The sequence below is a fragment of the Cydia pomonella genome, chromosome 22 (genome assembly GCF_033807575.1).
Source record: "Cydia pomonella isolate Wapato2018A chromosome 22, ilCydPomo1, whole genome shotgun sequence".
NCBI lineage: Eukaryota > Metazoa > Arthropoda > Insecta > Lepidoptera > Tortricidae > Cydia > Cydia pomonella.
Window position 1 is genome coordinate 13546811 of NC_084724.1, and position 18567 is coordinate 13565377.

At 38.2% G+C, this 18567-nt stretch overlaps 2 protein-coding genes across 2 annotated transcripts; one reads left to right on the forward strand and one right to left on the reverse strand.

The window, feature by feature from the left end:
- Positions 1-367: 367 nt before the first annotated feature.
- Positions 368-12611, reverse strand: LOC133530050 (odorant receptor Or1-like). Its single transcript, XM_061867866.1, has 10 exons — positions 11611-12611; positions 9990-10170; positions 9303-9432; positions 7855-8053; positions 6001-6152; positions 5655-5715; positions 5155-5254; positions 4167-4268; positions 3075-3224; positions 368-738 (listed from the first exon to the last, which is right to left on the reverse strand). Exons 2-10 carry the CDS (start codon positions 10161-10163, stop codon positions 679-681), a joined length of 1128 nt encoding a protein of 375 aa, XP_061723850.1. The 5' UTR covers positions 10164-10170; positions 11611-12611; the 3' UTR covers positions 368-678.
- LOC133530048 (catalase-like) lies at positions 6177-17902 on the forward strand. Its single transcript, XM_061867864.1, has 2 exons — positions 6177-6652; positions 15986-17902. Exons 1-2 carry the CDS (start codon positions 6572-6574, stop codon positions 17477-17479), a joined length of 1575 nt encoding a protein of 524 aa, XP_061723848.1. The 5' UTR covers positions 6177-6571; the 3' UTR covers positions 17480-17902.
- The last annotated feature ends 665 nt before the right edge of the window (positions 17903-18567 follow it).

Consider the following 18567-nt stretch of genomic DNA (forward strand, 5'->3'; position numbering starts at 1 on the left):
TCAATTTTGGCCACCGTAGCCTACGGAGACTAACAAGCAACGCTAAGCGGTCTTCGTAGTCTATGGGTGTTGCTATATTACGGGTGTCACATGCGTGTTTCTGACTTATGAAGTAATTATTTTTACTATGCAACCAAATGAATATTTTGTAAGTTGGCAGCAATGCACTTAGTTTAAAACTGTATTCGTTTTGGTTTTGTTAGGTTGGTAGCCATTAATCGCAGTAACGTTATAGCTTATAAAAGCACAAGAGCTTTTATGAGGAATAGACAATATAGACTTTTCTTGAAATCTTTTATGTATGTTCTTATATTCGTGTTAATGAATGCATAAATGACAGATAACAGTAGAGGAGTAGGAAAAGACCATTGTGAGTTCACTGTGATAATAACTCCACGACCGATTCGGCCACGGCGACTGCTATCAACTCCGTTGCTGTCTCTGGTGTGCTCGCAAGTGACTGATGTAGCCGATCTTGCTACCAAAAGTTCGCGAACATTGCGGGCATGTGAGCACACCATTTTCGTAATTATAGTGCATGACTCAACAAACTGAATATTCTTTCTCTTCTACATTTTCTAAGCTAATCGCGAGGTCTAAAGCTCACAGTCTCTAATTTTACAATTGTTGCACCAACTACTCTGTGAATCAGATCTAACATGGCTGTAAAGTTCTAATTTATTCCTTCTTGAGCTTCTGTTGTAATAGCGCGTAATATGTGTACGATGTTTGCACTACCTGCAATGAAAAACAATTAAAATGTCATTAAAGGGATTAAGCCTAAAGATTAGATTCATTTATTTGGAAATGTACATTATATTTTACATGTTAAAATAAAATGTATTCACAACACAATAACAACAATAGTAATAACTACGAATCGGAATGAATAAAAAATAAAAATCTAAAAATTGAAATAATAAGACTACTTAATTAATAGTAAAAGGAAAATAAAACAGTAAAAAAGGATAAATGTATAAAAACACTTTCTATACTTAAATAGAAAAATCAGTCAAAAAAATTAAGAAAATAAAAATAAAAAATACAGCTAGGACAACCTAGGTAATATCAGAAAGTCGAAAATTTTAATAATAAAATAATAGGGAAAAAAGAACGCATCAATGTCAAAAATTACTAATGAATAAAGTATCAATATATATAATATAAAAAATCTAATATTGGTTATTTTATTATTTATATTCTTTGACAGAATACAGCGTTTTGGTCAATAAAAGTTCCTTTAATCACAAATCCTCCACAACAATAAAGGAAGCAAATGTAAGGGCGTGATCGGTCCTCGAAAGGATCCTTTAGAAAGAAAGTGTGTACTCAGTGTTGAATTTAAACACTTAACCGTCGGTGAGTGCCCTGCTTATTATCAGTGATCGGAACTATGGGAGTAAAACTTTAACAAAACTTGTTAAGCGGACATAAAATAGTGCATACAGCCCTAAAAATATTCATGTCCATAGGGATAGGAATAGTATAGTACTTACAGCCATAAAAATATTTACATTCATAGATATTCGAATATTTTTAAGGCTATAAGCACTCTTTTTACGTCCGCTTGATAAGTTTTGTTAAAGTTTTACTCCCATAGTTCCGATCACGCTTATTATGCTGCGTTATATTCAAATGTAGTTAAACTATATTTTGTCTAAAGTTTCATTTTTAATACAAGCTTTTATCACTTTTCTTTTAATAGGCAACTATTACTCATCGCGTTATTTTATGACAAAGTTTCTGTGGAAACCTCCTGTGTCCAACATCAAATCAGCTCGATAGTACCATAATATCGCATTGTCAAACAACTAATATATCTGTGTAAAAAGTTTCCGCTCAATCGACTAATGGGAAGTGGGTCTTATTTTACTTGCTATTTTTGACCCGAACAAACATATTAGGTACAACGAAATATTGCAAGTTAAACTCGTAACTTGAATAACTTGTCGAAGGATCTAGATATTGAAGTTTTTAATTGCTCAATCCCTTGTATAAGGCGTAATCTAGTCAATCAGTGCTTCTAAATAACATATCGCAAGTAATAATATGCTATAGAGTGTGATTGTAACTCTGATGTACCTATTTAAGCCCGGTCCATGTTGTTCATAAAATTTTTCGTAAATTTAAGTAGTTTAACTTCACTGTACTTTTATAAATTATAAGCGTTTTTACTAATTGCTCATATCTATTTGGTTTCCCTTTTTAGGGTTCCGTAGTCAACTAGGAACCCTTATAGTTTCGCCATGTCCGTCTGTCTGTCTGTCTGTCTGTCTGTCTGTCCGAGGCTTGGCTCCGTGGTCGTTAGTGCTAGAAAGCTGAAATTCGACATGGATATATAAATCAATAAAGCCGACAAAGTAACGTGGGGGTGATTTTTTTTTTATTCAACCCTACAGTGTGGGGTATCGTTGGAAAAGGTCTTTCAACATTTTTTGATAAAGTGAATATATTCGGAGATAATCGCTCCGAAAGAAAAAAAATGTGTCCCCCCCCTCTAACTTTTGAAACATAGGTCCAAAAAATATGAAAAAAATCGTGGAAGTAGAGCTTAAGAAAGACATTAAATGAAAACTATAGCGGACATGATTAGTTTAGCTGTTTTTGAGTTATCGCAAAAAGTTTCCCCTTCATAGTAAAAAGACTTACTTTAATTAGGTACTGATTATGCAAATTTGCCTATTTGTTTAACTCGCGTGAAAGGTACCGTTTCATCCCTTGGTTAACAATTTACTATACTTTAAGCTCCAGGTTAGCTTATTGTGACAGAAGAGTAACTACGGAACCCTACACTGAGCGTGGCCCGACATGCTCTTGGCCGGTTTTTAAATTTTAACTTTGATATATTCCACATTCTAATATCGTGTATCACATTTGCTTTTGTATCTATTGTGTACTGTGTAATTATATATTCAATTTCTATTCGCAAGTTCCTATAATTGGCTCAGTATTACTATCTAAAAGTCTAATGTATCTTTTATAGCTGTTGGCATTCCTTGTATAAAAAAATATATAAACATATATATATTTAAATAAATAACTAAGAGCTTAAAATCCAATTTTTATACACGTACAGCGGCCGCAGTAGGTAGAGAGATCTTGAACATGCCACCAGCGTTGACAACCAAGGCTCGTTGAGCGCGCAGCGTGGTCAGCAGTAGCACCTGAGCTGTCTTAATGTTGCCCGACCACTCCGGGTACGCTGCGTCCGATACTTGCAGGCTCTACAAAATAACATACACAAATCTAAAAACTATGAAGATTCATTTAGTCCCCGCTCCAGTTTGATAGGGGACAAATCGGCTAACAAAATGGACGGTCTCCTAATTTAATATAATAGGAATATTGGAAGGGACAATATACGAAGAAGCTAAGGAGTTTAGCGTTTGGGGCGGTCCGCAGTGGATTTTATGTTGGATTGTATTGATTTGTTTTTTCTTTTTTTTTTTAATACTACGTCGGTGGCAAAGAAACATACGGCCCGCCTGATGGTAAGCAGTCTCCGTAGCCTATGTACGCCTGCAACTCCAGAGGAGTTCCATGCGCGTTGCCGACCCTAAACCCGCACCCCCTCGTTGAGCTCTGGCAACCTTACTCACCGGCAGGAACACAACACAATGAGTAGGGTCTAGTGTTATTTTGATTGAACGGAATAAAAATCGAGTGATCACTCAGTACAATATGCGCTTAGCACGTAAAGGTATCATTAGTGAGACTGCACTGGCGCATCAGAGTGAAAGCGCTGGTGGCCTGGCGGTAGGAGCGTGCGACTTTCAATCCAGAGTTCGCGGGTTCAAATCCCGGCTCGTACCAATGAGTTTTTTGGATCTAATGTACGAAATACAGGTCGGTGAAGGAAAACACATTGAGGAAACCGGACTAATCCCAATAATGCCTAGTTTACCCTCTGGGTTGGAAGGTCAGATGACAGTCGCTTTCGTAAATACTAGAGCCTACGCCAATTCTAGGGATTAGTTGCCAAGCGGACCCCGGGCTCCCATGAGCCATGGTGAAAATGCCGGGACAACGCGAGGAAGAAGGTCTGATGAAAAATTATTTTTTTGATGAGTTAATTAGTAAGTAGTCGATATTAAAATCAAAAACACTGTAATCATTTTATTTTTACAATTATAGGGTATTGTGAATCATTTATTGTAAGCACATACCTTATTCAAAAGTACATCGGCAGGGTAGCAATACATCATTAGCTCCATCATAACGCATATCAAGTAGAATACCAAGGTGACCATTTCTACTGGCTCTTGTGTCTGGGAATTAAATGTTTTAAAAATAAAATAGCACTAAATTTAAATTTGCAAGTTAGTTCTTGAAAACTACTAAAATTTCATTGTCAAAATAAACTAAACACTGATTTAAACTTACACGTTATCTATGAAACCGAGACTTAATCGTGAACAATGGTGTTCCAGACCACGTGGATAATTTTGTAACTGTATTATACGTGAGGTGTTACTGTTTTCGTAAGTAATAAAATAATTAAACTTAGTTGCCTGAATGCCCATGCATAGGTAAGTTAACAAATACTGAAGCCTTTATATTTCAAAAAGCTGTAAGTCTACAATGGAATTTTCCCGGATGAGCTTATTACGATGAAGATTATTGATTAGTGATATCGATTTAGGCTTGCATAATTGCATATTATATTATAGTTTTATAAAACAGGGCCCTGTAGTTCTATAGAGAAGTTATTTTCCGTGACAGTATTAGAGTTAGGCCACGCTGGTGCGTTGCGTCGCGTTGTTTCATCGCAAGCGTCGACGCAGCGTCAGCGCTGCGGCGTTTTACATATTTTTTTATGACATGCCACATTGATGCGTTGCGACGATGCGACGCAAACGCAACGCAGCGCACCAGTGTGGCCTACTGAATCAAGAGTCACACAGAGCTGCTCAAGTTTAATGTTTCATTTATTTCGGTCTGTTTTAATATAAGGTGCCCTACTATCCATGATTGGAGAAATAAAAAAACAGTTTTAAATTATAAATTATGCTTAAAATAACCTCTTTCAATCTTTCATTCAACATAAAAAAATCGAATAGGTTATTCAACTTTGCAATGAGTTACGCGTTTAACAGGTATCAAGTGAATAAATAATACTCTTAAACTTATCATAACTGGTCTCATTATACTTACAATAGTTATTTTATAAACAGTCATGCATACGACTATGCTGCTCGTGACGCATTGGCAGAAAATCGGCAAGCCGAATATCTTCGCGACCTCTTCAACGTACCTGCAAAGTCATCTCTTAGTTCGACAGCAGTATATGGATTGTGTCATTCACGAATACGCGTGTCCCTCGTATAAATCTGCGCGTCATAGTGAATTACACGAACTATAGACACTATAGTAAGCGACAAAAGTTGACGTTCGGATGGCGACTACAACAGCTGCAGTACTACAACATGCCACAACAGTACCTGTATCTGTGATTTTGCTTGACGAAATGAGTGACGTTTGCGAGCGCGTTAAGCGACGTTTAATCCGCAGAATCCGCAACATATCTAGTAGTAATATCGCTACAGTAATGCAGTTGAAGTTAACATCTGATCGCATCTTTTAGTTCAAGTTTATATTAAGTATATCTGTATTAGAAAAATGTCCATCAGAAATACTCGTATGTACAAACTAACTCGATGATTCGTTGATGGAACTTAACGCAGAGCACCGCTTTCTTGTAACAGCCATCTTTACCTGAAAGAAAACACGTCTTGTATGTATTTGTAAAATTGGTATCGAGAACCTGAATTTTTTTTGGAAAAAAATACTTTTGTTACAAGTTTTATCGCTGCCTTGACTTTTCTTTCAACATGCCATCTCGTCGGACACATCAAGCGCTAGCGACTTTGTCTACATCCGATGATGATTTCCATGATATTAACTATTCTATGTACCTCCCGATACTCATCGGTTAAGTTCTTTAAGAACAAACATTATTTCGGATTCATAATATTAGTAGGGATACCCTGTCATGCTTACCGTCAGTTTTAAGATCCAACAGCTGTTCGTGCAGCAAGCCGACCTGAGTAGACGCAAGCGTCAGTACTCCTGAGACGAGAAAGTTCTCGGCGGCGTCACCCACGCCGCACGTCAACACGCTCAGCGACGTATACACGTACATCACTGCGAAACTACAACACACGTGCCGTAAAACCATCTAACTATAGGTAGCTTAAAAACTCCCAACTATGGTCCACTGGCGTGAGTCATATACTAATATTAAGCTAATTTTACGTGGAAAATGGTACGCACCACGTAAAGTACGTAAACGTATAGTGTTCGAGATTGGGTGGCGCGCTAATTTGAACCGAGATAGCGGCTGGGCTGTGCCGCCTGCAAGGAAGAGAATCCTTGGAGAGAATTTCAGTAAGAGTTGATAGTGCAGTGGAAATATTGAGTTCGTTCTGTTTATCGTCGCAAGTGTTGCGTGAACCTAACTCGCCTACAACGACGGCGCAAGACCATCCTCAACCCAGTGCACTGCGCGTCGTGCTACAGTACGCGCGGCCATCGTGACTGCTACTCCACTGTTAGTGCTTGAAAATGGACAATGCCGGATTTAGAGGTCTGGAGGCCTCGGGCAATAAAGGAGTGGAGGCCCCCCGGCCCCAAATTTTTTCCAAATAAAATGGTAAATTTACCGAATTCTCTATTGTGGGGGGCCCCTCTTTTGTGGAGGCCCGGGGCAGTAGCCCCGGTTGCCCTCCCCTAAATCCGGCCCTGAAAATGGAGACCTAGGCTCTCCGAGATATGTCGCGCGAGTCACTAAAAATACGTGAATTAATACCGTAAAATTAGCTTAATGTCGAATATCTTCGTTTCGATGTGAATATTTTCTATACTATAAGGCTAAATAGTATAATTATTCATAAAAGAAAGTAAAAACTTAGACAACACCGAAAAGAAGATTGGTTATGATAGTTAATTATGTGTTGAACTTGCGGACTATAGTTGTATTACAGGACTATAGTGGGATATTTAGTTTTACGCTTCGTAAATAACAACGTTATAATGTAATGAAAACTAGTCAATTAGTAAGTAAATTTCAACCCAAAGAGACTCGTTTTCATTTGTCTTCGATGTAATATATTTATAAGTAGCCTAGTATATTATTTTCCAAGAAATTGTTCTGATAAGTATTATACCTATCAGTCATTATGCCATTATTAAACAGACAAGTTTTGTAGACTATGCATGGCCTTTTTGCTAAATATTCTTTGAAATGATGTATCTTGAAATGTTCCCATTCAGTAAAACAAAATACCCAGACGTTAGCCAGTTTTAACGTAAAGCCAAGTTGTGAATGTTAAAATATAAACGTGCAAGATAAACATTGCAGTGATTCCAACACTAGGCGTACCTGTATCGCGAGAATTGTTCAACGTGACCTTGTTTATACTTAGACTAAAAGTTATCTAAGCAATAATTAACTGTTACATGCATGCGGTGTTTGCTTGTAATTGGATGGATACTTATGCAATCATCCAACAACAACAACACACAAACACCAAGTATTTTTGTATTTCGAATGTCACACACCTTAATCAAAGAAAAAAAAACCGGTCTAGTGCGAGTTCGTTTTACTCGCGCACCGAGGGTTCCGTACAAACTTTGAACTATCTCAAGGTGGGTTAGCGTTATGGGCATGCGTTGAACATAACATAACTAATCCAAATTTCAAATCGATAGTTTAAGTGGTTCTCGAAATAATAAGCGATGTGACAGACGACAGACAGACGGACGGACGGACAGAGTCGCACCATAAGGGTTCCTTTTGTACCTTTTTGGTACGGAACCCTAAAAACGGTTAAAAACCCTGTATTAAATAGTTACATGTACTGCCCACTAATGTCGAAAGGGAAGGTTATTTTCAGGGGCAGCGTTAACACATCCTTCAGCGCCGGCACCACGAACCAGAACACGCCGGTAATACAGGCCGACCACAACACCAGGTTGCCGATCAATCCGGTCAGCTTCACCGCTCGCTCTAGCTGCGCTTTGAGTTTCGGTTCCGTGGGGGTGAAGGCAGGACCTGTGAAAGATTGGGAGCGTTGCCTGATGAAAGTAAAAAAAGGGTCCGTGTTGTGGAACACTCGGTCGGAACTCGGAACGAAGTACTCGCTTAATAGTTAATACAAAAGCGGCCAAGTGCGAGTCGGACTCGCCCATGAAGGGTTCCGTACCATTTATGACGTATTAAAAAAAACTACTTACTAGATCTGATTCAAACCAATTTTCGTTGGAAGTTTGCATGGTAATGTATATCGTATATTTTTTTTAGATTTTTCATTCTGTTATTTTAGAAGTTACAGGGGGGGGGGGGGGGGGGGGACACACATTTTTTCACTTTGGAAGTGTCTCTCGCGCAAACTATTCAGTTTAGAAAAAAATGATATTAGAAACCTCAATATCATTTTTAAAGACCTATCCATAGATACCCCACACGTATGGGTTTGATGAAAAAAGATTTTTTGAGTTTCATTTCTAAGTATGGGGAACCCCCAAAATTTATTGTTTTTTTTTCTATTTTTGTGTAAACATCATAATGCGGTTCATAGAATACATCTACTTACCAAGTTTGAACAGTATAGCTTTTATAGTTTCGGAAAAAAGTGGCTGTGACAGAATCGGACAGACAGACGGACATGACGAATCTATAAGGGTTCCGTTTTTTGCCATTTGGCTACGGAACCCTAACAATATCTGCATATACACCCCGGGATCGAGTCCGGATCGTCACTGCTACCGCTTGTTTCTAAGCGGCTGTTTACCAACTGCGCCACTATAGATTATAATTAAGTCGGTGAAAATAGGCTACTTATTCTCGAGAAACAATTTAAACAAAAGAGGGCCGTGTCAGGAAAATCTTACGCTTTTTAGGGTATCTATGGATAGGTCTTTAAAAATGATATTGAGGTTTCTAATATCATTTTTTTCTAAACTGAATAGTTTGCGCGAGAGACACTTCCAAAGTGGAAAAATGAGTGTCACCCCCCCGTAACTTCTAAAATAACAGAATGAAAAATCTAAAAAAAATATATGATATACATTGCCATGGAAACTTCCACCGAAAATTGGTTTGAACCAGATCTAGTAAGTAGTTTTTTTAATACGTCATAAATGGTACGGAACCCTTCATGGGCGAGTCCGACTCGCACTTGGCCGCTTTTTTCGCCTAGTCCCCATCCACCAACCGTCCGATAAGGAATTGGTGCAAGTGGACCTCACTAGCTCACATAACCACTAGTTTTATTTAAAAACATTGTTGTAAGGAACTTTACCGTCTCCCAAGGAGATGAGACGCTTGATCCTTTCCTGGCGGACAATGATTGTCATCAGCTTGACGGCTTGCACGAGATGTGAAAGCAGCAACACCGCCGCGTCTACCATACGCTCCGAGTCGTGGCGGTGCTACAAGCAATAATTTAAGGATGACTCCTCCTCCTCCATTAAACGAATTGTACGGAACCGTCCCAGCAAAATGATAACAGAATACCAGTTCAGTTCATATCGCTCTGCGTGTCCAATATAATGATGCATTTAGGATGCTGTTCAGGTTGCCGCGGTATTGTAGTGCCTCAGCGATGTTTGCTGAGGCACGAACAGATTGTTTTTTCGCCATCATGAGGAAGCGATGCGCGTCACTCCTCACTCGTAGCCAAAGCAGCATGAACAGCATCCTAAGTACGCTGGCGCAGCGTTGGGAGCTCGCCCATAATCAAGCGATACGCGCAGCTACACTCACCTGTTGCTGGTGGCACAGCAAGCGAAACTTATAAATGTTATGTAATGTTTTGTTTCGTTTGCTTTGTCCAATTATTTATTTTGTCTAATTAACTGTAATACTAACTCTAGATTCTAGTCATTGTTACCTAACCCTATAGACGTCAAGCTCGAAATAAATATTTCAATTTCAATTTACCAAATTTGATACTAGCATCTAAACATTCAACAGTTTACACACTGACCTTATACACATAGGCTATCTCAGCCAGAATGATGAAGACGAATATGAACGTTTGCGTAACACATCTAAACACCATGTAGGTCATTCTCCCGCCATACGTCAGATTGTCCGGCATCCATACTCCAGTATACTTCATCACGGCTATAGATGACGCGAGGCAGTCGGAATTCTTCATTGTATCCCTGCATTTAAGATCCGCTAAGACATTGTTCTAAATGAAGTTAGAACAACTGACAACGCCTTCGCCACAAGACCTGGGTTGATTTCCAATTCCATCTCGCAGGGAAACTCCAGGCATGGCTTACTGTCATTGCCATTTAATAACCTACGATTCATTCAAAACTACTATTTGTTCGAGCGAAAATGAAGCTCTCCGTTCCAGCTTGGGCAAAAATGCTCTCTGCTGTTATTTTTTACAGGTCGTAGATGTTTCTCAACTGATTTCTCTATTCTTGGCTCTTCAGTATTTGGAAGGTCTACTGCTCAAAAGGCCACTAAGCCCACTAGTTGATATTTTTATGATTACTTACCCAGGGTGAGAGGAAAAGACTCACCCTGCACCTCGTCTTCACTAGCACTGCCAAAATAAGCTTGCTTTTAATTACAAAAACGTTGCTGTAGCTAAGTTTTGTTCAAAACTTGCTTCAAAAGTTTTTAATTCGATCAAATTACACAATTTCGTTGGAAAGTTGGTATTTGTATTCTAATTAGTACCGACTAATATATTCTGATCCGAAGTAGGCGTTGAATGAAATACGGTGCGATTTGGTCAGAAAGTTTTTAGCCGGGGTCATCAGTATCTTTTCAGACAGTCATAAGTATCTGTTAATTGATCTCTGATAATCTGCAGGCGTAAGTTTAGTATTGTGTTCTTGTCTTCACTTTGACTTATATTAGTGATTAGCATTCATTTTGAGAAAAAAATCTAAGTAATAAATAACAGAGCTAAATATCGTATCGGCTATGGTCGTAAATCTCATCTCCACCGAAAGGAAATAAGAGGCTAGTTACGATTTTAACTGACGATATACAGATTTGTTGATATATTTACGATATACAGCATTGACAATACTAAGGATAAGCTTTACGGATACTAAGAATGGTGCTAGTTCATTGCTGTCACTCTGGAATTCGAGAAAATCGTGCAGTCTAACGCAACTAGTTGCGACCAATTGCGCGCGTGATGCGAACTCATCAACTAATCGAGTTGTGGCGTTTGATTGCACGATTGGTTCGAATTCGTGTGCGTGACACCGCTGTACAGGCCCCATTCTTATTGCCCGTAAGTAAGGCCCGTCCTAAGATCGCGCGTGAAGAAACTATCACGCGACAAATCGAACGCCGATTGGGTTGTGGGGCAAAATCAATGCGGAGGGGGAGCCCGAAAACTCAAATCAGTGATCTCGCATACCCCGTCGGTGACAGCGGGATGAACTGGACTCCTTTAAACAGTGGCCTGGATCGAGATCCAGTGGAGAAGTTAGGGGGAGGCATTTGCCCGCGGGACACCAACAAAAGATGAAGATTGTCGCTATTGGGATCGGGTTGTCACAAACATTGCTACGGTTACAGCAATGCCTAATAGATATCGCATTAAAGCGATGAAAATATAGGTTAGATACCTGTATTATATTTGAAGCTGATTTTGCTTAAAAACAACACACGTGACGAGTCAATACCTATTCTCTTTCAAGTGACATAATTTTGCTGTGAAACTGGTGATCGCTGCAATCAAATGCGTTTAATTGCAGGAGCTCAGACATGTTATTAAGATATTTGACGCCATATTCATAATAAGTACTTCAGAAATTCGATTCGTATTATGTGATTGCCTGTAATTTTCTTCGAGAATTATGCTAAAGTCGACGTTTTACTCAATACGTTTATTACTTATAGTACAGTGTGTAAATCCTATACGGGCGAATATTTAAACGGTGGTTAGCATGGGAGCTAAGAAGTATGTTGAGAAATTTTTAGCTTAGAAATACAATGAAAAGCCTACCTAAAGAAATTAAACAGTGCCATAAATTAAAATGTCTACAAGCGTAAACTATCAGACTACGTAATTCTTAATATGTAAATCGGGCCCTGGTAAATATTCTACATGGGAACAAAGATAATGCACTATTGAGAAAAATATTGTCGCTCAACTCAACGCACGTTGAGTTGAAATTGCAATACGGCTAAAGTGTAATAAAATGTCTTGGCAACAGCTTATAGTTAGTGAAAACTAGGCAACAAGTATTTAATTTGGAAATACTCACATTTATAACGGTACATATACAGCTTTATTTTATTAAGCATGTTCGTGAGCCTATTTTACATGAAATGCTCGTAAATTACAAGTTCTAGTTTTAATAATAAGTTATATAAATTTGTTAATTATTTGCATGCTCACTCATATTTTATGTGTTATTTTGTATTTCCTCTATTTAAATTAAATGTTAAATTTCTTTTGCAAATAAATAAATTTGTTTAGCCACCACAAATTTTTAACCATACAAAATAATTCGGCCCGCAATGTAAAGCAACACACGAGTTGCGAGATACTAGTTTTTTTAGTGGGTGTCATTCTGAATCCCTATCAACGTTTGTCCTAAAGTCACTTACCCTAACTGGTTTATCCTAACCTAACGATCAATTATCATAAAGATTATTTTTCATAATGTAAGGGTTAGCCTAAGAGTCATTTATCCTATGCATTTGTACCATAACTATCAAGATTCCTAATGTTTTTTACCATATCTTTGAAATCCCTTACAATGTTTGGCATAAAATAACATGCTCTAACTCTTTTGACCTAAAGGCTATGGCCCTAATGATCAATTGTCATAACAGTTACTTTTCAACTTACAATTCTACTTATTCAATTTGGTTTTAAACATTTTTAATGATTTTGCAATTTTTCACTTCACTAGGTAAGTTATTGCACATCTGTGCCAAATAGTAAAACCTTGGAAGGCCTATACCCTATGGAGGGGTTCTCGTACATTCTCTTTAATTGTCAATTTTATCTGATGTGTATAATTTTTTTTGTATTCGAAAAATTAAAGAATTTTATTTTTAATTTTTAATTTATTTTATTTTTTAATATCTAATAACTTAACTAAAAGGGATATGTCTCAATACGTACAATAATTAGATTTTTGGATACAATTGAACGCGAATTGTAGATATACATTATATATCCCTATTTGAAAAAGGGTAGCAAATACTTTTGGCGCGTTGTTTCATCTGCTACTATTGATGCTGATTGTACCTATGTCTTCTCGTGCTATAAGCAGTTTCATTGCGAATAGAATAAATTGCATAATTCTACAATTTTGTAGAATATGTTATTTTCCCAAACATAAAGTTCTGATTCTTTGGGTGGTAGTAGCTTGTTACATATTTTTACAAATTATTTATGATTTAGAACTATCTAAAAGGCTGGTCGACTTCACAGGTGACCGAAGAGCTGGCAGCTTTCTCGCACAACGTATTAGCATCGCTATACAGCGGGGAAATGCTGCCAGCATCCTCGGCACCATGCCAAAGGGGCCAAATTTTTTAGACATATTTTAATTTTATTTAGTATTAGTTTTTAGTTTTAATTTAGTTTTATTTAATAGATAAGTTAGTTTATTTTTATAATGCCCAATTAAATGTACCTATTTATGAAATAATACATATTTATGAAAATATTTATTTATTAAATAGATGGATAGATGGAAAACCGGCAGAAGAAGGAGCAAAGCTCCTTGTTGATTGTTTTCATGTACGGAACCCTAATACCTTCTTACTCATTTTGATTAAGTTCAAACACGAGGATTTGCGTTACAAACTCTTAAATTAAAATTAGTGTTATTTTCTGTTATTAAACGAAGAAACAATTAAAGTTCGATTCAAACGTAATTGTACAAATTTGATTGGAAGAGTATTATTCTGTTGCTAATTCTGAAATTAAAATAAGAAGTGTTTATATTGTAATTATATTGGTTAGTGCACACTAATTTTCGCTAATGCAAACCCGAGTTGTTGTTAAGAGGCTGTCAATACCTAAAGCGCGCACACTGTCTATTTGTATCGGAGTAAATGAGATAGCACTGTCGCATGTTACTGGGCCTGGGCAAGGGAATAATAAGAAAAATATTTAAATACAAAAAAAGTGGATTATTAGTGTAATATTTAACTCGACCACGGTTTAGATATAAATGTTTTGAAATTGTGATTTTAATTGCAGACCCATAAGTCAAAACAATAAAGACATAAAACCGTTTAATTGTGATTTTAAGACCAATCTTTGCAATTATTTTCTATCGAGCCGATTTCGTTCAATCGTGTATCGAGTACGACCACGGTCTTTGAAATATAATTAATATGAACATATATTTTTCTTACTTGACTAAAACAAATAGTCTTTCTTAAAAAATTGTTTAAGTAACATCAATTTCAAGGACATTGGGTGTTGACAGCCTCTTAATAAGTGTTATGAATAAATTAAATTAGCATTAGATTCATACGAACAGGATACAGGCCGATAATCTTATGTCCGGTGCGCATATTTTCTAATAAGCGATATGTATTCGTGCAATAGGAGATAACCAATTATCTGAATCAGTAATATATAGTGCTTCTCAGTGGCGGATCGTTCAAAGAACTCGATTCCCACCGGCTTGTCTAATTTCAGCCTGTTGAGTACTTTCATGATCGGTTCATGGAGAAAAGGAAATCAAAATTAGCTCCGGGTTCTCTACGAATATTTGTGACGCGCCGCCACTGGTGCTTCTTTAATTCGTACGCCATCACCTGGCGTCATGAGGCGGATAGTTGCGTTAGTTTGCTTAGCCATAGCACAAAATGCACTTGGAATTGAGTACCTCAATGTTACCTTAGATGCTGTAGCACGGCAGTTGCAGGAGTTTAAAGCAGAATATCCGGTAAGCATTTATATTACTTACCAAAAGGAATACGAAGTTATGTATCTTTGAGTGATCTTTGATATTACTCATCGATGGCTAGACCACTCATAGTGTTGTGTTCCTGCCGGCGAGTAAGGTTTTTAGAGCTCAACGAGGGTGCGGTGTATTAAGGTCGGCAACGCGCATGTAACTCTTTTGGGGCTGCAGGCGTACATAGGCTACGGATACTGCTTACCCTCAGGCGGGCCGTATGCTTGTTTGCCACCGACGTAGTAAAAAAAAGCCACTACTTTTCACCAGACAGCGCTACGCAAAGGAGGGAAATGTGTCTATGAATAGTTATGTTTTTTTATTTCTCATACTCTGAAAGTGGGTCATTGTTGTTCTATGAAGTGTGCAGAAAGTGACGTTTCTGGGCTAGAGCATTTTACATTCCAAGTGCGTTTTTTAAAGTTTTTTACGATAAGCCATTGAAAATTGGTTTTGAATGGACAATTTACATTCTGATATTAAACTCTCCATTCCATAAATAACGATACTTTTACCTTAATAGTTAATTGAAAGTACCCTTAAGAAGTACTAATTACGCAAGTTTATACTCTGTCATGTTTTTTAATACACATATGTATTACGAGTACTTTCCTCGTATTCGAAATAAAAAGTAGAGTGCTTAACTTGGGTGAGAAGCACCATTTCAATCTCGGACTTATTCGAACGCAGTGAGCGCCAAATTACCTCGACAGAAATGAGTGCCTTTCATCCCTTGGTTAACAATCTACTATTTTTAAAAACGCAATGCAAATGACCCTTAATTTTGATAATACTTGGTCTAAAAATGTGGAAGCTAATGTGAGAACTTTTAACTGAATAATATGGCATATATGGCTGTTAGCCGTACTTAGAAGTACAAATAAAAAATAAATACTTTCCGCCCTAAAGTAGGAAATGCAATTTTAAAACCTTAAAGAACTAGCGTTCTTTCAAGCTTTCATGGTTATCGTTAGTACCCACAACTCAAGCCTTATTGAGCTTACAGCTTGATTTGTGTAAAATTCCCCAATGATATTTAATTTATGTAACTGTATATCCATTGCAGAAACCTATTGGAGTGCTGACAACTACAGCTGGCAGACCAGTTGATGTGCGGGAGACAATCACCCTCAACACAGATTTCTTCAACAGTCAACATTTCTGGGATCTGCAGTCTGCATCCGAACATGAGCGGATCCCGGAGCGCTCGGTGCACGCGCGCGGCACGAGCGCCTTCGGCTATTTCGAAGTTACCAACGACGTCTCCAAATACACCAAAGCGGATGTCTTCAATGGCATTGGAAAGAGAACCCCCGTCGTCGTCCGATTCTCCTATCTGGTCCAAAGTCGCGGAGGTGTAGATGTGGTGAGAGAGACGGGAGCTTTAACATCCAAATTCTACACAAACGAGGGCAACTTAGATTTTCTGGCCATATCTTTCCCAGTTTTCCTCTATAATTCTCCACATAAGTTCAGTGCGTTTGCTCATGCTTTCAAAAGGAACCCTAAGACATTCATTTTCGATTCTACAGCTCGTTTGGACACTGTCACTCTTACGCCTGAAGCCCTGCACCAGATATTGTGGCTGTTATCAGATTTCGGTATCTTTAATGGCTACAGGAAAATGAGCGCCTTTCCTGTCCACGCATACGAGCTCGTTAACAAACACGGTGACAGCTATTACGTGAGATTCAATTTCATAACTGAACAGGGACTGGAGTTACTCACCGATCGAGCGGCCATGGCTATTAGAAATTATGACCCAGACTACTCCATCAGAGACCTTTACGACGCAATAGCTGCAGGGAACTTCCCCGCTTGGAGACTAGATATGGACATCATTCCGAAGTCCCACATTCCTAAGCTTAATTACAATCCCTTCGACATGAGTACTTTATGGAGGAATGGAACATACCATACAGTAACAATTGGACGTTTAATCTTAAACAGAAACCCTGATAATCAGTTTAAGGATGCCGAACAAATGGCCTTTCATCCCGGTAATTTGGTGCCCGGTATACCAGGACCGGTTGACGACACGTTCAAAGCGCGAAGATTCTCCTATCGAGATGCTCAAATTTACCGGTTAGGTATAAATCATAATAATATTGAACTCAATCATCCAAAGTATTCGAAGACCTACAACAGAGATGGCTTGCCGCCGGTGCGTGATAATATGAAAGATACGCCGAATTACTATCAGAACTCGTTCAACGGCCCAGTTCCGTATGTGGACGTAGCGAACCCTAAAGAGTTGGTATCAATTAAGTACAGACAGTCGATAGATCTCGGAGAGTCTTCTTATTTCTACAACACGTTCATTAATACGGAGGGTAAGAGAAATAGGATGGCATCATACATAGCCAATATAATGGTGAACGCGATTGAAGAAACGCAAAAGAAATGGCTGGAGCTCCTATACCTCGTAGACCGCGACTTAGGCACGCGCGTCTCGGCCGCGCTGCCAATAGCTGAGGCGCAGAAGATATTGGGGATCCCGAAACTTGTATTAGTTGAAGAGAACCCTAAAACATATGATGTAGCACCCATGTGTCAATAGTAACAGGAGATACAGTCAGTAAAATTATGTGATAAAATGTAGTTAACTATACTTTCTATTGTCTTCGGTTAACGCGATTGTTATTCATGAACTAAAATTATTTAGATGGATTATGTCGCGTATAATGAATTTAAAATACATCCCGACGTTTCAAACCCTTGACAGCGTTCGTAGTCAACGGATGATGTGATCTTCCATAATATGGGACAGGCAAAGCGAAACATTTCTACTCGGGTAAAGGAACACATAGCTGTTGTCAAACACCATCGACCGGTATGCAGTCTGGGAGCATGTTATGGACAAAGCCAATCACTCAGTAAAATATGATAAGCCTTTGGTTCTCGCCGAGGAGAAGCTATATATTCCCCAGTGTTCCCAGAGGCCATCGGTTTGCCAAAAAGATAGATCGATTACTGAACCAGTAATATAATATATTACTGGTTCAATAATCGATCTATTATATAACGGCGCGCGCTTTATTTAATTCGATTATTTTTTAATCGTAAAATTATTTCAACGGGTTACTGTGATTGTTATTGACATTGACAAGTTGATTGATTTTAAGAGCGGGTAGTCCCGAATGGAGAAAGTATCATGGCGGCGCGGGACGTCATTCGTTGACAGCGCCCCGCACGAGATGGTCGCTTACACACCCATTGGTAACCCAACCAATCGTGATTTATTTCATCAAATATGTTTGGTGTATAATTACTTAATAAAAAAAATAAAAATTATAGGACATTATTACACAAATTGACTAAGTCTCACAGTAAGCTTAATAAGGCTTGTGTTGAGGGTACTTAGACAACGATATATATAATATATAAATATTTATAAATACTTAAACACCCATGACTCAGGAACAAATATCCATGCTCATCACACAAATACATGGCCTTATCAGGATTTGAACCCGGGACCATCAGCTTCGTAGGCAGGGTCACTACCCACTAGGCCAAACCGGTCGTCAAAACTTAATACTTAATTAATTAAAACAAGGAATATAGCGATTTGATTGTATCGTGAGATTATTATATCGTGGTGTTCTGCACGTGCACGCCCACACGACATCAATATGTCAAACACGC

Excerpts from the sequence above, each read along its gene's own strand:
- LOC133530048 (XM_061867864.1), top strand. The coding sequence starts at position 6,572 with ATGCCGGATTTAGAGGTCTGGAGGCCTCGGGCAATAAAGGAGTGGAGG. Across the intron at positions 6,653-15,985 it reads AATTTTTTCCAAATAAAATG|AAACCTATTGGAGTGCTGAC; the intron begins GTAAATTTACCG and ends TATCCATTGCAG.
- LOC133530050 (XM_061867866.1), bottom strand. The coding sequence starts at position 10,163 with ATGAAGAATTCCGACTGCCTCGCGTCATCTATAGCCGTGATGAAGTAT. Across the intron at positions 6,153-7,854 it reads GACATTAGTGGGCAGTACAT|TTTCGCAGTGATGTACGTGT; the intron begins GTAACTATTTAA and ends CGTGTGTTGTAG. Across the intron at positions 5,255-5,654 it reads TTCCATCAACGAATCATCGA|GTACGTTGAAGAGGTCGCGA; the intron begins GTTAGTTTGTAC and ends ATGACTTTGCAG.